This window comes from Dasypus novemcinctus, chromosome X (genome assembly GCF_030445035.2).
Source record: "Dasypus novemcinctus isolate mDasNov1 chromosome X, mDasNov1.1.hap2, whole genome shotgun sequence".
In the NCBI taxonomy this organism is placed as follows: Eukaryota; Metazoa; Chordata; class Mammalia; order Cingulata; family Dasypodidae; genus Dasypus; species Dasypus novemcinctus.
The window spans coordinates 135960168-135977434 of record NC_080704.1 but is presented as its reverse complement, the minus strand read 5'-3'; the positions used below and the strand labels follow the sequence as shown (position 1 = coordinate 135977434).

The 17267-nt window shown below is 36.5% G+C and overlaps 1 protein-coding gene across 1 annotated transcript in view; it reads left to right on the top strand.

The window, feature by feature from the left end:
* The window catches only part of THOC2 (THO complex subunit 2), a 136704-nt gene that overhangs the window by 29746 nt on the left and 89691 nt on the right, over positions 1–17267 (top strand). The window contains exons 3-7 of the mRNA XM_058291677.2: positions 377–468; positions 6250–6301; positions 10705–10775; positions 12242–12363; positions 12871–13004. Coding sequence (XP_058147660.1) covers positions 377–468; positions 6250–6301; positions 10705–10775; positions 12242–12363; positions 12871–13004 — 471 coding nt within the window. The remainder of the gene's footprint in view (positions 1–376; positions 469–6249; positions 6302–10704; positions 10776–12241; positions 12364–12870; positions 13005–17267) is intronic.

The window sequence follows — 17267 nt, the reverse complement described above, 5'->3', positions numbered from 1 at the left end:
AGTCTTAAAATTAATTATGGAAACTTCAGTAGCATGGAAAAATGCTTGTATAAGTGTTTGTGAGGAAATCAGAATACCAAGTGATGTTCACTGTGGAATGCAGATATATAAAATATATAGACATACAGAAAAAGTCTGGAAGGGAATGTTCCATAGATGTGTTACGGTAGGCAGTGCCAATATGATTGACCTTTTTCTCATACTTTTTGTGTTATGTTTTTATGAAAAACGAGAAGAATCTGATAGAAAAAACATTAGAATTATATTTTTATCATTATTGATGTTTATAGTAATTTTGAGTAGAAAATGTGTAGATTTTCCCCCAAAGAGTCATGTTCAAGAGACCATCTTTACACTATTTTTTTATGTTCAACAGATTTTCAGCAAGCTCTCTATGAGTTATCATACCATGTCATTAAGGGAAATCTAAAGCATGAACAGGCATCTAATGTTCTTAATGACATTAGTGTAAGTATGTGTATGTATACATATATATTTTCAAACTTATACTTGTTACATATCTCTTTTTACCTTTGATATAAAGATTCTTGAGACAGGTGTATAACTTGCATTTCATTTATTCAAAATCGTAGAAATGGATTTCTTAAGGTAATATTGGTAAGCCATTTTGGCTAGACTGTTATAAAGGTATTTTAGTCTTTTTGTCTGATTGTGATTAAAGCAGAAAATGTTAGGCATGCCAAGAGGGCAAGACATACAGACACACACACACGCACACACACGCCTGCATTGTAAAGAAATTAAGGTATCCTTAATGTAAGAAAGCTACCCAAAATGTAAGTTGACTAGAATGTTTTTCTCCTAATTGAATAATTTTCTTTTGTTTGTGGCTATGTTTGGAAATAGATTTTTTAAATTGAGGATTCAATTATTTTAAATTGAGGTTACACATCTCTTAACATTTTCTTGCTGGCTGTCAGTTTTTATGTTACGGTTTCTTCTAGAAAATACTAGATTTTTTTTTAAACCTTTAAATGGTTATTCTGTTTACTTTTTTTTTTTAAAATTTTTAAAGATTTATTTATTTATTTAATTTCCCCCCCTCCCCTGGTTGTCTGTTCTTGGTGTCTATTTGCTGCGTCTTGTTTCTTTGTCCGCTTCTGTTGTCGTCAGCGGCATGGGAAGTGTGGGCGGCGCCATTCCTGGGCAGGCTGCACTTTCTTTTCACGCTGGGCGGCTTTTCCTCACGGGCGCACTCCTTGCGCGTGGGGCTCCCCCACGCAGGGGACACCCTTGCGTGGCACGGCACTCCTTGCGCTCATCAGCACTGCGCATGGCCAGCTCCACACGGGTCAAGGAGGCCCGGGGTTTGAACCGCGGACCTCCCATATGGTAGACGGACGCCCTAACCACTGGGCCAAAGTCCGTTTCCCTCTGTTTACTTTTTAATAGAGAATTTAAGTTAGATTCAGAGCAGATACTTTTTTAAAAAATATTTTTTATTTTAAAAGAGACTTAGATCACATAAAATGTTACATTAAAAATATATTGGGACAGTTACTGGACATTGTATGTCCTTCCATGGCCCACTGGGTGGACTGGGGGAGAGTGTAAACTATAATGTGGACCATTAACCATGTGGTGCAGTAGTGCTCAGAGGTGTATTCACCAAGTGCAGTGAATGTCCCATGATGATGGAGGAGGTTGTTGTTATGGGAGGAGTGGGGTGAGGGGGTGGGCGGTATATGGGGACCTTATATTTTTTTAATGTAACATTAAAAATAAAGACATACCAAAAAGTAGTAATCCAAAAAATGTGTGTTATAACTGTCTAAATTGCTAAATAAAAGATTAACTGCAAAAAAAAGAGAAATATATATATATATAGGGGATTCCCATGTGCCTCACTCCCTACACCCCCAATTTTCCCACATCAACAACTTCTTTATTAGTGTGGTACATTCATTGCAATTGATGAACACATTTTGGAGCCCTGCTACACAGCATGGATTATAGTTTACATTGTAGTTTACACACTCTCCCGGTTCATTTGGTAGGTTATGGCATCTGTCCCTGCAATGTCATTCAGGACAAATCCAAGTCCTGAAAATGCTCCCATATTATACCTCTTCTTTCCCTCTCCCTGCCTTCAACTCCAGTGGCCACATCAATGATATAATTTCTTCCATTGCTAGAATCACAGTTAAGTTTATAGTTTATAGTATAATACCAGTAAGTCTGTTCTAGTCCATATTTTATTCCTCAGTCCTGAGGACTCTTAAATGAGAGGAGGCTTCGATCCCACATGGCTGATGGATGGGACGCTCCTGCTTGCAGTTAGACTCTCTCGGTTCCTTGGTGTGGTGGTTGTCCATCCTCAGCTCCTTGTTAGTTGTCCAGGGTGAGTCCAATGAACTGGAGAGTCAGTGTTACAGCTCCTCTGAGGCTCAGGGCACAGCTGGCACATGGACAGCCCAGAGATTCAAGTCTCCTGGATGTACACCCACCAACCCCAGTGCCAACCACAGGTTCAATAAAAGGGGCAGAAGAAGCATGTGTAGAGAAGTCACATCTGAGTCCAACTCCACATTCAGGAGCAGAGCAGATACTTTTCATGGTTGTGTTTGAATTGGAATATGAGCTGCTAAATTTTAAGGATATTTATTGTAAACCAGTAGTTTGAATTTTTATTTTTTTTAACACATTCACATCTTCTGTTATTCTTAGGCTGGGCTGTATTTTTAAATTTTTTTAAATTAGAAAAGCTAGGTTTACAGAAAAACCATGCAGAAAATGCAGAGTTCTTACTTACAACCCCGCCATTATTAACACCTCGCATTAGTGTGATTTCATTTCTTATAATCGATGAAGGAATATTGTAATTGTACGATTAACTATAGTCTATGGTTTACATTAGGGTTTCCTGTTTGTATTGAACAGTTCTATACTTTTAAAATGTTTATTCTAGTAACATACATACAACTTAAAATTTCCCCTTTTAACCACGTTCAGATACATAATTTAGTGCTGTTAATTATGTTTGCAGTGTTGTGCTATCATTACCATTATCCATTACCAGGACTTTATTAGGCTGTTTTTTTTTTTTTTTTTGAGCTTGTCCAATTGAAAACAGTTTTCTTGATATGTATTATTGAGGTGGGACCTGGGGCTTCTTGGTGTCATTCATTTGCCCTCTGCTGCTTTAAGCGTCCATGAACTTTTTGTTATATGGGGATAATCTCCTTTGTATGATTCGTGTACTTTCACAGGATAGTCTTAAAGAACTTCTAGTTTTGCTGTTGTGATTCTTCCCCACCGCCCGTATTGAAGTGTGTTTGGTGCATACTCAGTATGAGTTTCCTTTATATTCCCAAACCATGTCTCTCTGAAAACAGCAGCATTAGATCATGTTGGAATAGTTCTTTTCCTTAAACAACTAATATTCTGAGTTTTAAAACTTGTCCTGCTCTATTATTTCTAGTCTTCAAGTAGTCTTGAGTACTTGCATTCAAGTAGACAAAGCCAGAGCTCATAGCCCTTAAGAAACTTGAGATTAAAATCTGACTGACAATGAGGGTTCTTTGGTTCTGTAAATTGGCAGTCAGATTCTAGTTATTTTTCCCTTTTATTGAAAATGAATAGTCCATATGTATTTTATGTGCTTGTATTTGGTTCTTAGCTTCCCCTTGAGTCCTTTTTTAAAAAAATTTTTATTAAAATTACATAGAATGTTACATTAAAAAAACATGAGGTTCCCATATAAAGCACACCCCATCCCCTCACCCCCATCATATTTATAAATTGTATTATTTTGGAGATACATACATCACAAAAAAGGTTACATTGTAAAAAACATAAGTGGTTCCCGTATACCCTTCATCCCCCCACCCCACTCCTCCCACACTAACAACCACCCCCATCATAGTGGCACAGTCATAGCAGTCAGTGAACACATTCTGGAGCACTGCTGCACCACGTGGATAATGGTTTACTCTGTAGTTCACACTCTCCCCCAGTACATTCAGTGGGTTATGGCAGGATATATAATGCCCAGCATCTGACCCTGCATTATAATTTAGGACAACTCCAAAGTCCCAAAAATGACCCTTCATCACATCTCTTCTTCACTTTCCCTGCCTTCAGCAACTACTGTGGTCACTTTCAATGAAAAATTTCTTCTATTAGTAGTCACGAAAGGTTTATAGTAGAATATCAGTTAAGTCCATTCTAATCCATATTTTATTCCTCCATTCTGTGGGCCCTGGAATGGTGATGTCCACTCCACCTCTATATCTAGAGGGGGTTTAGATTCCACATGGATGATGGATGCAATTCTCCTGCTTGCAGTTGTAGGCACTCTCAGTTCCCTGGTGTGGTGGTTGATCATCTTCACCTCCCTGTTAGCTGACCTGCAGAAGTCCAACGAACCAGAGAGTAGGAGTTACAATTCTGCTGAGGCTCAGGGCCCAGCTGGCACATGGACAGTCCAGAGATTCAAGTCTCCTGAGTATACACCAATGCTAGCACCAACCAAAGGTTCAGTGTAAAAATGACAGAAGAGGCATGTGTAGAGAGGTCACATCTGAGTCCAACTCGATCATACTCAGGGACACAGATTCCAAAGTAAGGCCCACTGACATGGTACTGAGCTCCAGAGCTATCTGCCATGACCATATCCCTTTGGGCCTCCTTAGCCCTAAGGAGAGAACCAGTACCTGGGGTTGTATCCACTTGGGCTGTTTCTGGGGTCCTCCTGAGGAGTGCATAAGCATAATCCCTCTGATGACCTTCTGACTCTTTTTTGAAGACTCTTTGCTGTATAAACTCATTTGTCTTTCTCATTTTCCCCTTTTATTCAAGGTCAAAAAGCATTTTTAAACACATGATCCTACATGTAGGCTGAGATATTCTGCTGGTCTGAGTTGACCCTTTTATTCAAGGTCTTTTTCTATTTACATCACCAGCTGGTGCTTGGTAGTAATCCTCAGCACCAGGGAAGCTCATCCCTGGGAGTCATGTCCCATGCTGGGGGGAATGTAATGCATTTACATGCTGAGTTTGGCTTAGAGTGTGTTCACATTTGTGCAATATGGAGGCTCCTCAGGAGGTTACTCTTAGGCACCCTGCAGCTCTAGGCCTAGTTCATATTTCAGACACACAAACTCATAAGCATGGTATGGTCATCACTATCAAGGGCTCTAAAATCCTTCTTTGTTGGTCTTTGCCATTGCACTTGGACCCCTAGAGTCCTTGAAAACATACTTATATGTACTTCTGCAGCTAATTGCCTTTGTTATGGCTTTCTCAGAGTACTGTACACTCACTGCCCCTTATTTTAACCACAGAAGCACATCTTGACTATCTCCTTGGAGCTGCTGTTTCTTTCTTTCAAATTATACTTCTTTTTTTTAGTCCCTGGATGTGAAAATAGACTAATTTTAGGGTTGCTGTAGTGCCAGCAAACTACTAATTGCAATAATTGAACTATGATCTTTACCACTGGGAAATGGCTTTAAAATTGGTTGGGGGGTGAGAAAAATAAGCAATGAAAGCTAAAATTTCATCTAGGAATGAGAGAAGAATTTGTGTCAGTTTCTTCCAAGGCTGTGAACATCAATGAATAAAGAAAATGAAACTGTTTTGATAATTAATTTTTGTCACTTGTAATTTTTTTGTTTTTTTCTTTGTTAGAATTCTGTTCTGATACCTTTATGATTTTTGCATAGATCAGTGTTGACTAGGAATGAACACAGCATTTAGAGTTGGGGAGAAAGAAAATGTCTTGCTTTAGGGTAGGTGTTGAGGTACTCTAAGTTCCATTGTAATTTCATTGAAAAAATGTTATTTGTGCGCTTTAATATTTCCTAAGGTGCATATTTTAGGTTTGTTTTTATGAAGGTAGACATTTAAAATTTTTTCAACAGTTATCTCCCTTTTTATTTTCTATGTATTATAAAACTTGACTCGAGTTTTAATATTTCTCAACCATGTTGGGATTGAATTTTTTTTTGTTTGAGCATTTATTTATTTTTTATTGTAATTTTTTGAAGATACATAGACCCAAAAAAATTAAATTAAAAAATATAAGAGGTTCCTACATACCCCACACCCCACCCTACCCCACTCCTCCCACATCAGCACCTCCTTCATCATTGTGGCACATCTATTGATGAATACATGTTGGAACACTCCTGCACTGCATGGATTAAGCTGAAGAATGATAGTCTGAAATAATATTTGCTGGTGTATTATTTTAATATTTACTATGAATAATTTTTTTTTAATTAGGAATTTCGTGAGGATATGCCTTCCATTCTTGCTGATGTATTCTGCATATTAGGTAGGTATTAACTCCACATCTCATCTGTAAAAGTGCTGTTCGGTAATTTAAAGCACTGTTTTGAATAAAGTATTTTATTCCAAACTATAAGGTTACAAATATACAAATGATTCTGCAAATCTAGAAGTAATCTTTTTGTTTACTTTATAGAGAATATAGTATTGTAAATCAAATGTCAGTATAATCACTTTATAAATTAGATTTAGAGTATAATTCAAGTGGCTTGGGTTTTAAAGGATGTATATTCACCACACCATGGAGCCTAGAGTGATTACAACTGAAAATGGGAGGATGGCAGCCAGCATCCATGTGGAATCTGAGCCTCCTCTTGACATAGAGGTGCAATGGACACAACCAATCCAATGTCCACATAGAAGAGGTGGCATTGGATTGGGAAAAGTGGACATGGTGGACGATGGGTATGGGGAAGGGCAGGAAGAGATGAGAGGTGGGGGCGTATTTGGGACGTGGAGCTGCCCTGGATGGCGCCTCGGGGGTAATCACCGGACATCGTGGATCCTCACAGGGCCCACTGGATGGAATGGAGGAGAGTATGGGCCATGATGTGGACCATTGTATATGAGGTGCAGAGGTGCCCAAAGATGTACTTACCAAATCCAATGGATGTGTCATGATGATGGGAACGAGTGTTGTTGGGGGGGGAGAGGGGGGGTGGGGGGGTGGGGTTGAATGGGACCTCACATATATATTTTTAATGTAATATTATTACAAAGTCAATAAAAAATAAATAAATAAATTAAAAAAAAAAGGATGTATATTTATATAAATTTGAGCTAAATTAAGTCATTTCAAGTAAAAAAAAAAAAGGAGCTTTTCTGACATTGGTTTAGTGTGAGTATGGAGATTGAAGTAACCAAGAAGTTAATCTTATTCAAAGTAGGTTATCAATGAATGATGTCAGAATCTCAAACTTAGGATACTCAAGAGATGTTCACTTTGCTTTTGTACTCTTTTGATTCTTCTTAATTTTAGAAAGAGCAAGAAGAGCCAAAGTAATCAAAAGTACTTTTGTTTTGAGCATGAGAAACCAGCTTTGGAAATAGCATCCTCTCTATTTGTCCAGAATAAATAAGAATTCATGCAAGATAAAAAAAGGAATATTTCTTTGACTTAGAAAAAAAGGTAGTGTCCCTTCATGGGAAGTGTGGATTTAAAAAATATAATGTCTGTTACAAATTTATTTCTCTAATTTTTGATCTGGATTAAAATACCTTTGAGCACAGTTTTCCCAGTCAGTCATGTGCTTTCTATAACTTTGATTCTATTAGAAAACATTGCCAGGTATTATAATACTCATGTTAAAATAAGACTTATCTTCTGAGAATCTTTCCAGCTGGAATGAATTATTTTAGCTCATTACTCTTAATTTGTAGAATTAGATAGGTTACTTAAGTGACTTCTTGAGAATCTGGAATTTTATTGGAACAAACATAAATGTCTGGTGTTTGATCCTTCAGGACATTTATGCATTCATAACAACAGTAATGTTGGAAACAGGTCAAAATGTATGGGACTTTTGACTGATAAGTGAAAAGACCAGACCACTGATGGGATGACCGTATTTTCCATTTTTGCTTTCCTTGGCATAATTATTGATAGTGCCCTCTTTCACTCTCATCCTTGTTTGGATGATGAAAGTATGTGTGATCATCTTATCTATTGGATTGATTTATGCCAAGTAAAGAAAGCTTTTAAGCTTAATTTTTGAAGCAGGCACTACAGATGTTGTATTATGTTACAAATAAATATAATGTAAAAGTTATTTTTATTATAAATCTTTCAGGCTGGTGTACTGATTTGTAGGTAAAATGTGGAAGCTATTGTTCCTTAATAGTGTCAGGAGTATATTATTTTATAGCTTTCTTTGAGTAATCACCAATTTCCACCTTACTAGTTCTAGTAATTTCTTTTCTTTATTGATTTATTTTATTAGGATTTTGTCCCATCACAGTTATTTAGTAATCTGATTGGATTAAGGTACATTATTGTTACAATTATTGTTACCAGTAACATGAATTCATGAAGATGATGTTTGGTTGCTCTTGGGAAATTTCTTTTAGCCTTTCCAGTCCATTTTTACAAGCAAGATTAGGACAGCAGACTTGGAAAGAGAATTTCCCTCACCTGCCCCCTCATTCACCCACCCCCACCCTTGGCCAGAAAAACAAAATGATCCAAGGGTGACCCAGACCAAGGTAGGGGAATAGGAATAAGAACGCAAGCTATGTCTAATGATGATGATAATTATTTTGATAATGATAATCATAATAATATTGTAGGTGCCATTTTTGGAGCACCTTCTAATATTCTAGGCATTATGTTAAGCATTTAATTTCGTTTTAATCCTTATAGCAACTTCTGTAAGGTACGTTTACACATGAGAAAAATGAAGCTCAGAGAAGTGGTGATTTTTCAAGACCATACAGCAAGTAGACCAGGACTTGAAGCTGGGTCTCTTAGTTCCAGAGGCCATGATCTTTTTTTTTCTATATCGTGTTGTCATTCTGATATTTTAACAGTTATAAGAAAATCAGTATTGTACTTTGCTGGTTAAGATAACAGTTTTCTTTAAAAGACTTAATCATGTACCTGGGTCACCTGAAAGCTGCAGTAACCTGAAAGGCGAGTCTGATGTAACTTGATGGGTTGATAGGATCTCTGAGCTGGAATAATTCGTTGGTGACGGTGGGGCCTGGAGTTGGAAATGGCTGAGGGCTGTTTAGTAAAATTATAGGGGATATTAGAGAGAACTTGTTAGGCACTGATTCAGGGTAGAGGAATCAGGGATATTGATTGAGTTTATTAAAATAGTTTTATGAGTTAGAATAAAAAGATTAAAGAAAAGAAAAGCACAGCTGGAAAAATAGAAGTCTGTATTGATTGATTGAAAGAGCTCAGCTAAGAAATTTACTGAGGGTCCTATTAAGCATTTCCTATTATGGTTAGAACTCAGAGGATGGTGTCTTACTCAGATAATGTGGCTAAGAGGAGAGCAGACTTGAAACAGGTGAACCTTATACCCAGATGCCCTGATCTTAGGGATGTACAGGTTAGATCTTAGGGACTTTAGAGATCTGGAAGGTAGATAGATGTTGATTAAAAGAATGAGCACAGCTTAGTCCCAACCTATCGTAGTCAGTATACTTGAAGGGACCAGAAGATCCGATAACAGTGACAACTGTAAGTCTCTGGAAGGGATTGATTAGATGCACACCGATGAAAAGCCTTAATGGGAAATGGAGAGTATACTGCAGTTTACATCAGATACATTCGTAAGTTCCCTTAATACACTTGAGCTGTGTTCTTAGCTACCGATAGGATATGGGGAAAGTGGCACTGACCAAGAAGGGAAAGAGAAGGGTCAAGAAAATGTATATATGTTTGAGAATAAATTCCCTTTTCTTTTGATTCTCAATGATGGCAGTAGAAAGTAAACTGAAGCAAAGCAGTGGTATGATGTCTGTTATTTGGGAAGAATAATTAGAGGACAATTTTTATTTCACTAAAACCAATGCCTCTTTCTATATAGCAAATCATCAGTTGACTTTTTAAACAGGGTAGTGGTACATAATCAGTTAAAGCAATAATCCTAAAATCGGTCTTGTAATCCTGCCAATCCTGGTTGAAATTTCAGATGTTTGACATTTAGAGCTAATTTGATTTTTCTTACACCTCAGATCAGAAAATTATTTGACACATTTTCTGAATAATTTACTGACACTCAAGTAGGTCTGTTTTTTTAAAACATTTTAGAAAAGTAAAATCTTGAATAAATTTTTGTTTGCTAAATAGAGTTGTATATCAAAATAGGACATTAAAAATCTTTAATACTGTCTTTTCATAGTGGTGCTGGACAGGTAGCTTGGTTGGAACATGATACCAAAGTGGCCAGGGTCAGTGGTTTGATCTTTTATGAGAAATAGGATTTTTAGAGTTAGAAGAGTTAGATTTGTTGTCACCCAGTTCAGGTTTCCACGCAAGAAGGAATCTGTACTTTAGCATATTTGACAAATGGTCATTTGAACTTGGTTGGATATTTCCACTTCTGAGAATAATCTTTTTTTTGAAGCTTTGTTTTTTCCAGTGCCACAGTAGGTAGCTCCTGTGTAATTGACTTATCATTTTAATTTGATATGTCATAGGTGACAGGGAGCTATGTTAGAGAGCATTAAGTCAGTCTTCATTATCAGGAGAAACGAATTCTAAACATTCACATGCATAGGAAGGATAGCTGATGTTTACCACAGTTTTAAATTTTTCTAAAATCAGAATGAGGCATTTTAAAATGAGCTAGTTTTAAAGAAAATTAGTATCTTGCTATAGAGCTAGAGAGAGTGTAGGAAAAACATTCAAACTTCCATCTTTTTTCTTTATCATTATAGATATTGAGACAAATTGCTTAGAAGAAAAAAGCAAGAGAGACTATTTTACACAGTTGGTATTAGCATGCTTGGTAAGTTTAAAAAAAATACTTTCTAAGTTTTGCATTGAATGATTAATTGCAGTTAATCGTGTAATTGAGTAGGATATTGATATTTAGTTGACTATTCATTGTAAGGTGAGATTTGGTTTTTGAGATCAAATGTTTTGTGAAAATATATATGCTATTTCTATGAAATAGGCGTGCTACCACATCACTTAAGCTATTTAAGCATATAAGACTTTCAGCGATATTCCTGGTCTAATATTTTATTAAGTTCCTTACTAAGAAAAAGGTAAGCATCTATAAAGTGAGTAGAAATCATATGGACAGATTTTAAACTAAAGTAATTTTCATAAACTCTTTATTAGGCAAAGGAAATGGATTTAATTTAAAAATAATAAATTCTAGAACTTGTCATAATCATTGTCTAGTAAAGCATTTTATGGTCATAAATTTAGAACCAGGGAGAAATGCCATTACTTAGACCTGGAGGAATGCTCTTGTCTTTGTTGTGCTGGGGTTTGATTTAGAGTAAAACTAAAGAGCACTGAAGTGCTGTGTTAACTTTATTTTATAATAATTTCAAACTTAGGACAGTTACAAAAATAATACAAAACCCATACAGAGAACTCCAGCATACCATCCTTACCCAGATTCCCATATCCACTGATTTTAACATTTTCCCACATTTTTCATATTATTCTTTCCATCATCTATATATCCATCCATCTATTTTCTAAACTATTGAGAATAGGTTATATACATTGTACTCCTTGAGCACTTAATACTTCATGTACATTTCCTAAGAACAAGGATATTCACTTATGTAACCACCTTAAGTGCAGTTATCAAGTTCAAGAAATTTAACCTTGATATAAAGCCTACAGTCTGTATTCCATGTTTTTCCCAATGATGTCCTTTGGGGCCTTTTGTCCAGTATTAGATCCAGCCTAGGATCATGTATTGCATTTAAGTGCCATTTTCTCTTTAGTTGCTCACATATATAACATACACTTCCCCATCTGAGCCACTTCCATGCATACCATCCAGTGGAATTAATCACATTCCCGGTATTACACTGTCTTTACCACCAGAGTTTTCCACACTAGAACTTTCCCATTACCCCAAACAGAAACCCTGTATCCATTATACGTTAACCCTCTGTTCCCCCTTTCTCAACCCTGGTAACCTGTACTCTACTTAGAAGACAGATTCAATTTTAATCAGAATTTCAGCTGTAGTTGTCATTCGTAGGCTGTATACAGCATGCATATAATTCTTTTAGTGAGGTTTTTGAAAGAGCCATATGTTATATATTTCAGTATTTGGAGAGTCATCTTTTTCGTTAAATTGAATTTCCAAGCCCTTTTATAAAGTCATTGTAAATGTGATTTTTGTGTTCCTATTTGGGAAAAGTTACTTTGAATTTATTTAAGATTTTGGATATAGTATTGGAATGCTGAGGAATAAATGGCCTTTAATATTTTTTAATACAGTATTTAGTTTCAGACACAGTTCTAAAGGAACGCCTGGATCCAGAAACATTGGAATCATTAGGGCTTATCAAACAATCCCAGCAATTCAATCAAAAGTCAGTTAAAATCAAGACAAAACTCTTGTAAGTACATTTATCTTACGTTGAAGACCTAGCAGCTGAGTATGTTTTTTAGTTTTCATTTTGAATGCTAGCTTCTAAAGGCAATTTGGAATATTTTGAAGCATGTATTAAAAAAGTAGCCTAAGATTGAGTCAGCAGTTTATCCATATTGAAAGTTAAAATACTATTCATTGCTCTTACTATTATCAGTAAAATAATTTACAACTAAGGCTTTAGTCCAGACTATATATATTCCTAGTCAGTGATAGAAATAGTGGTATGCCATTTTTCCTTATTTATTAGCAGTATTCTTTTCTTGTGCTCCTGCTTTTCTTCATGTAATTATATTGGGATGTCTTTCATGAGACACTTGTTTATTTTCTACCCTAAATAATACACAAAGAAGTAAACTATTAACACCCATTCTTATGGTTATTGTAAATTACAGAAAATTCAATGAGTAGAATATACTCTTAATGCAAGTTTAATTGATACTAATTTTTTCCCTTAATATTTACCTAATTTCAGTTATAAACAGCAAAAATTCAATTTATTAAGAGAAGAGAATGAAGGTTATGCCAAGCTGATTGCTGAATTGGGACAAGATTTATCTGGAAATATTACCAGTGATTTAATCTTAGAAAATATCAAATCTTTAATAGGTAAGGTGTATATCTATGTAGTATGTTGTTACTAAGATACTTTTTTTTAAACTATTGGAGAATATCTCTAAAGACAAAATAAGTGCATTCTACATGTTTTCTTTGGTTAAGAAATGAGAGAAATTTTTAGTTTATACTTTTATGATTTTATCAGTAATTAATAAAATTTGAGATGAGTCAGGATTTTTTTTTTGACCTGTTACCTGTGTGTTTGTATTAGTTCCCGCTTTCTGGTATTTCTATCTTTACTTTTAAAGTATTCTCCAATCTTTTATTATAGAGAGCAGAAAATATGCAAATGTGGTGAGAACTTTAATAAAGTCTTCTGTGAACTCTTGAAATTTGGAACTTTTGAACTTGATTTAAAAAATACTTTTGTAAGGGCCTTTTATATGATATTTTATATTTATAACAGCTCCTTAAGATAAGTGCAGGAGATGTAAAACTGTAACAGATAGGGAACTGTTACTCTACCTCCCCTTTTAAATACAGTTTCTTTAGCATTTTTTTTTTCTGTTTAGAGGAAATGGTTGCCTTCAATAGAAAGAAGGAATGAATGGTAGAAAATAGGGTAATCCTGATTTTTTTCCAAGAATGGAAAGGGTTTTTTTGCTATCATTTGTTAGGTGTTTTGCTCTCTTAGGGATAAGATAGCCTAGGTATGTTAGGTTTTGAGACCTGTCAAAGAAATCATATTCCCTGCTTCACTGGTATATTTTAGGGAATGCTGATGCTTAGCCTCTCAGTTCTTTCTCTCTCTTTTTAGAGTTTATGTGTGACTAAGAAAGAGAGAGATGGTGGTTCAATCCTTATCTCCTTCCTCCAGTGTTCTATGTAGGGACCAAATCAAACCATACTTACTACAATCATCCTTGTTCTTAGCTTAGGTTTTTGGTGACCAACAACTTATAGAAGGTAAAGAGCTTTTAGTTTAACTTTACTTTTTTTTCTTTAAAGTAAACCTGTTTCAGACAGCTAATCTATTTTCTTGGCTACTTCCTCATGTTGTTAATATAACACCAAGACTAGTAGCCTCCCTAGTGCTATAGGAACCTTGCTTATTACCTATGTCACAGTGACTTACTAAAAAAAAAAGTTTTTGTGGCAACATATACCCAGAATTTCCCATTTTAACCATTTTCATATGTATAATTCAGTGATACTAATTACATTCATAGTTTTGTGCTACCATCATCACCATCCATTGCCACAACTTTTTTTTTTTATCACCCTAACCAAAAACTCTCTACCCCTTAAGCAATAATACCTGTTCCCTCCTTCCCATCCCCCAGCTCCTGGTAAACTGTAATCTACTTTCTGGCAGTATGAATTTGCGTATTCTAGGTATTTCATGTAAGTGAAATCACACAATATTTGTCATTTTTTGCCTGGCTTGTTTTCACACAACATGCTGTTTTCCAAGTTCATCCATTTTAACATGTATCAAAACTTTACTCTGTATGACCCATTTTTTAATCCTCCTGTTAGGAGTTCTTTTCCATTTTTCCCAGGGTTGATTCTACCTTTTTCCTGTAGCATTTTGCTCTAGCTGAGAAGCTTGTCAGTACTACTTTTGCTGTATATATATATATATTTATAGCCTTTTGTTTCCTTGTATCCTGCTATGTACTTAGTTGATTGTACTCCCCACATACTGGTCTAGGCTAGCTGTTGTATGGCTGGTTTGCCTTTCTTCTTAAGCATAGCCAGCTATTCCTGTAGGAACAAATACTTCTGCAACCCCACCTGTATGGGGAGCCTGTAGGTCAAGAGGAAATCCTCACTAGTACTATACATGCTCTTTGTATTTGTAGGGGTGGTCATTTAACTTCCTTACTTTCCCCATGTTTCTACCTGGGCTATATATATGGGGTACTCTACCATACCTACACTATTTTTCCCTTAGACTGAGAGATAGGTAGATAGTTGCTAAGAAACATAGGGGAACAGAATAGGAAGATAAAGTGAAAACAAAAAACATTTGAGGACTATTATAGTTTGCTACAGGCTGCCAATGCAAAATACCAGAAATGGGTTGGCATTTATTATGGGAATTTATTCGGTTGAAAGCTTAGATTTAGGAGGTTGTGAGAATGTCCAAATCAGTTCTGGTACCAGTTTTTGTCTTAGTTTGCTACAGGCTACCAAGGAAATATACCAGAAATGGTTTGACTTTTATAATGGGAATTTATTAGAGTAAAAGCTTATAGTTCCAAAGCTGCAAAAATGTCCAAATCAAGGTAACATCAGAGATGCTGTCTCATCAAAGGTCGACTGCTGGCAGTCCTGGACTCCTGCCACATGGCAAGGCAAAATGGAGGCCAGTCCCTGCAGAGGTCTCTCCTTTCCCCCTCAGGCTCACTTTCTTCCTTAGTTCAGCTGTGGGTGATTAGGCACATGGCTGTCTCTCCCCTCTCCTCCTGGCCTTGTTGTTTCAGCTTCACGCTGCTCTGGCCTCTCAGGTCTTTCTGTGGCTACAAGCTATCTTGTAGTCTTTTCTCACATGACAGGGTAAAATGGCAGCTTTCTTTATCTGTGTTTCTGCATGTTTCTCCCATTTATAAAGGACTCTAGCAAGAGGGCTGAGACCCACCCTGGCTTATGCCTCCCTGAAGTACTCCAGTCAGAGGCCCCCAACTGAGTTCAGTCTAATACCATGCCCACAGGAATAGGCTAATTTAAGAACATAATTTTCTGGGGTCCACAAAAGATTCAAACCAGCACAAGGACCTTACGTAGCACTAATTTTTATTCTAAGAAAACAAGTTAAGTTATAAGGTTTTTAGGATGACACAGTTTACTGGGCCCACAGAACGTGGTTCTTTTCCTGACCCTGGCTCTGATACACAAATGGGTATACATGTCTATTCACATCTGGACGAGCACTGGGCCTCTGGCAGGGGTCAGCAAACTTTTTTTTTTAAATAAATTGACAAATAGTAAATACTTTAGGATTTGCAAACCTTTCAGTCTCTTTTCCAACTATTCAGTTCTGCCATTGTAGTATGAAAGCTGCTGGAGGCAATATGAGTATGACTACTTTGGCAGTTTGATGTAATTTATGAATTCTAAAAAGAGATATTGATTATGCTTGTAAACCAGTCTGTTTCTCTGGCTGTGATACCCCTTTGATTGTATTTAATTCAGAGGTTTCACTTTTACTTTATTAAATCAGGATTAGGGCTCTGATTTGACCACATCATTAGGGCGTGCAGGGTCGAGTCCTGCCCCTTGGTGCGCTATATAAATGGATGCTTAATCAAGAACACAGAGGTGGTAGATACACAGAGAAGAAGAACACAGAGGAAGAGAGACAACTCCATAGACAGGGCAGAAGCCCCAGGAAGGGAGATGAGCCTGATAGTTTGCAACTGAAGAGAACAGGGCAGCCGAGAAGCCCTGAGAGGTGAGCCTTGTGCCAGCCTACAGCTGAGATTGGAAGAAGCTGGGACCATGGAGCCTTAAGTGGAAAAAGGAAAGCTGAACTCTTGCAGACATCACCAGCCATCTTGCTTCAACACGAGGCAATAGACATTTGGTGAGAAAGTACCTCTAATGGTACCTTGAGTTGGATTCTTTAGGGCCTTGTGACTGTAAGGTTCTACCACAAATAAATACCCTTTATAAAAGCTGACAGATTTCTGGCACTTTGTTTCAGCATCCCTTTTGACTGACTAATACAACTATATTTTAATAAAAATTAATTTATGGGCACTGAAATTTGGATTTCATATAATTTTCACATGTCACAAAATATTCTTTTGATTTTATTTCAACCTTTAAAAATTTAAACACCATTCTTAGCTCATGGGTCATTTAAAACTAATGGCAGGCCAATTTTGGCCTGTGGATCATAGTTTGGCAACTCTTCCCCCCTTGTGCAAGGGTATCATGGTGGCAATCTCAGCTGGAGATTGTGGGGAATCTGGTGGATCTGGAGTAATTAATGAAGTGATCCTCTGGCATAAGTTTTAGATAGCATGGGTTACTGATTCTTCCCTTCATCCGAGGGTTATTTCTCTATATCTTTAACACTCATGAGGAAGATTTAGAATCTAAGAAGGAACCTGGACGTCTTGGATGTTCGCGTTTGGTAAAACATCCCTAACCCAGAGATTATGGAAAGGCCTTTCTGTATACCTCATTCAAAGATTTTATTGTTAACACAACCCTTCTATATAAATTCTGTAGTAATTTCCTTTTCTATTCTTTTAAATCTAATTATTTCTGTCGAGTAATACATGAGCATAGCTAAAGAAATTA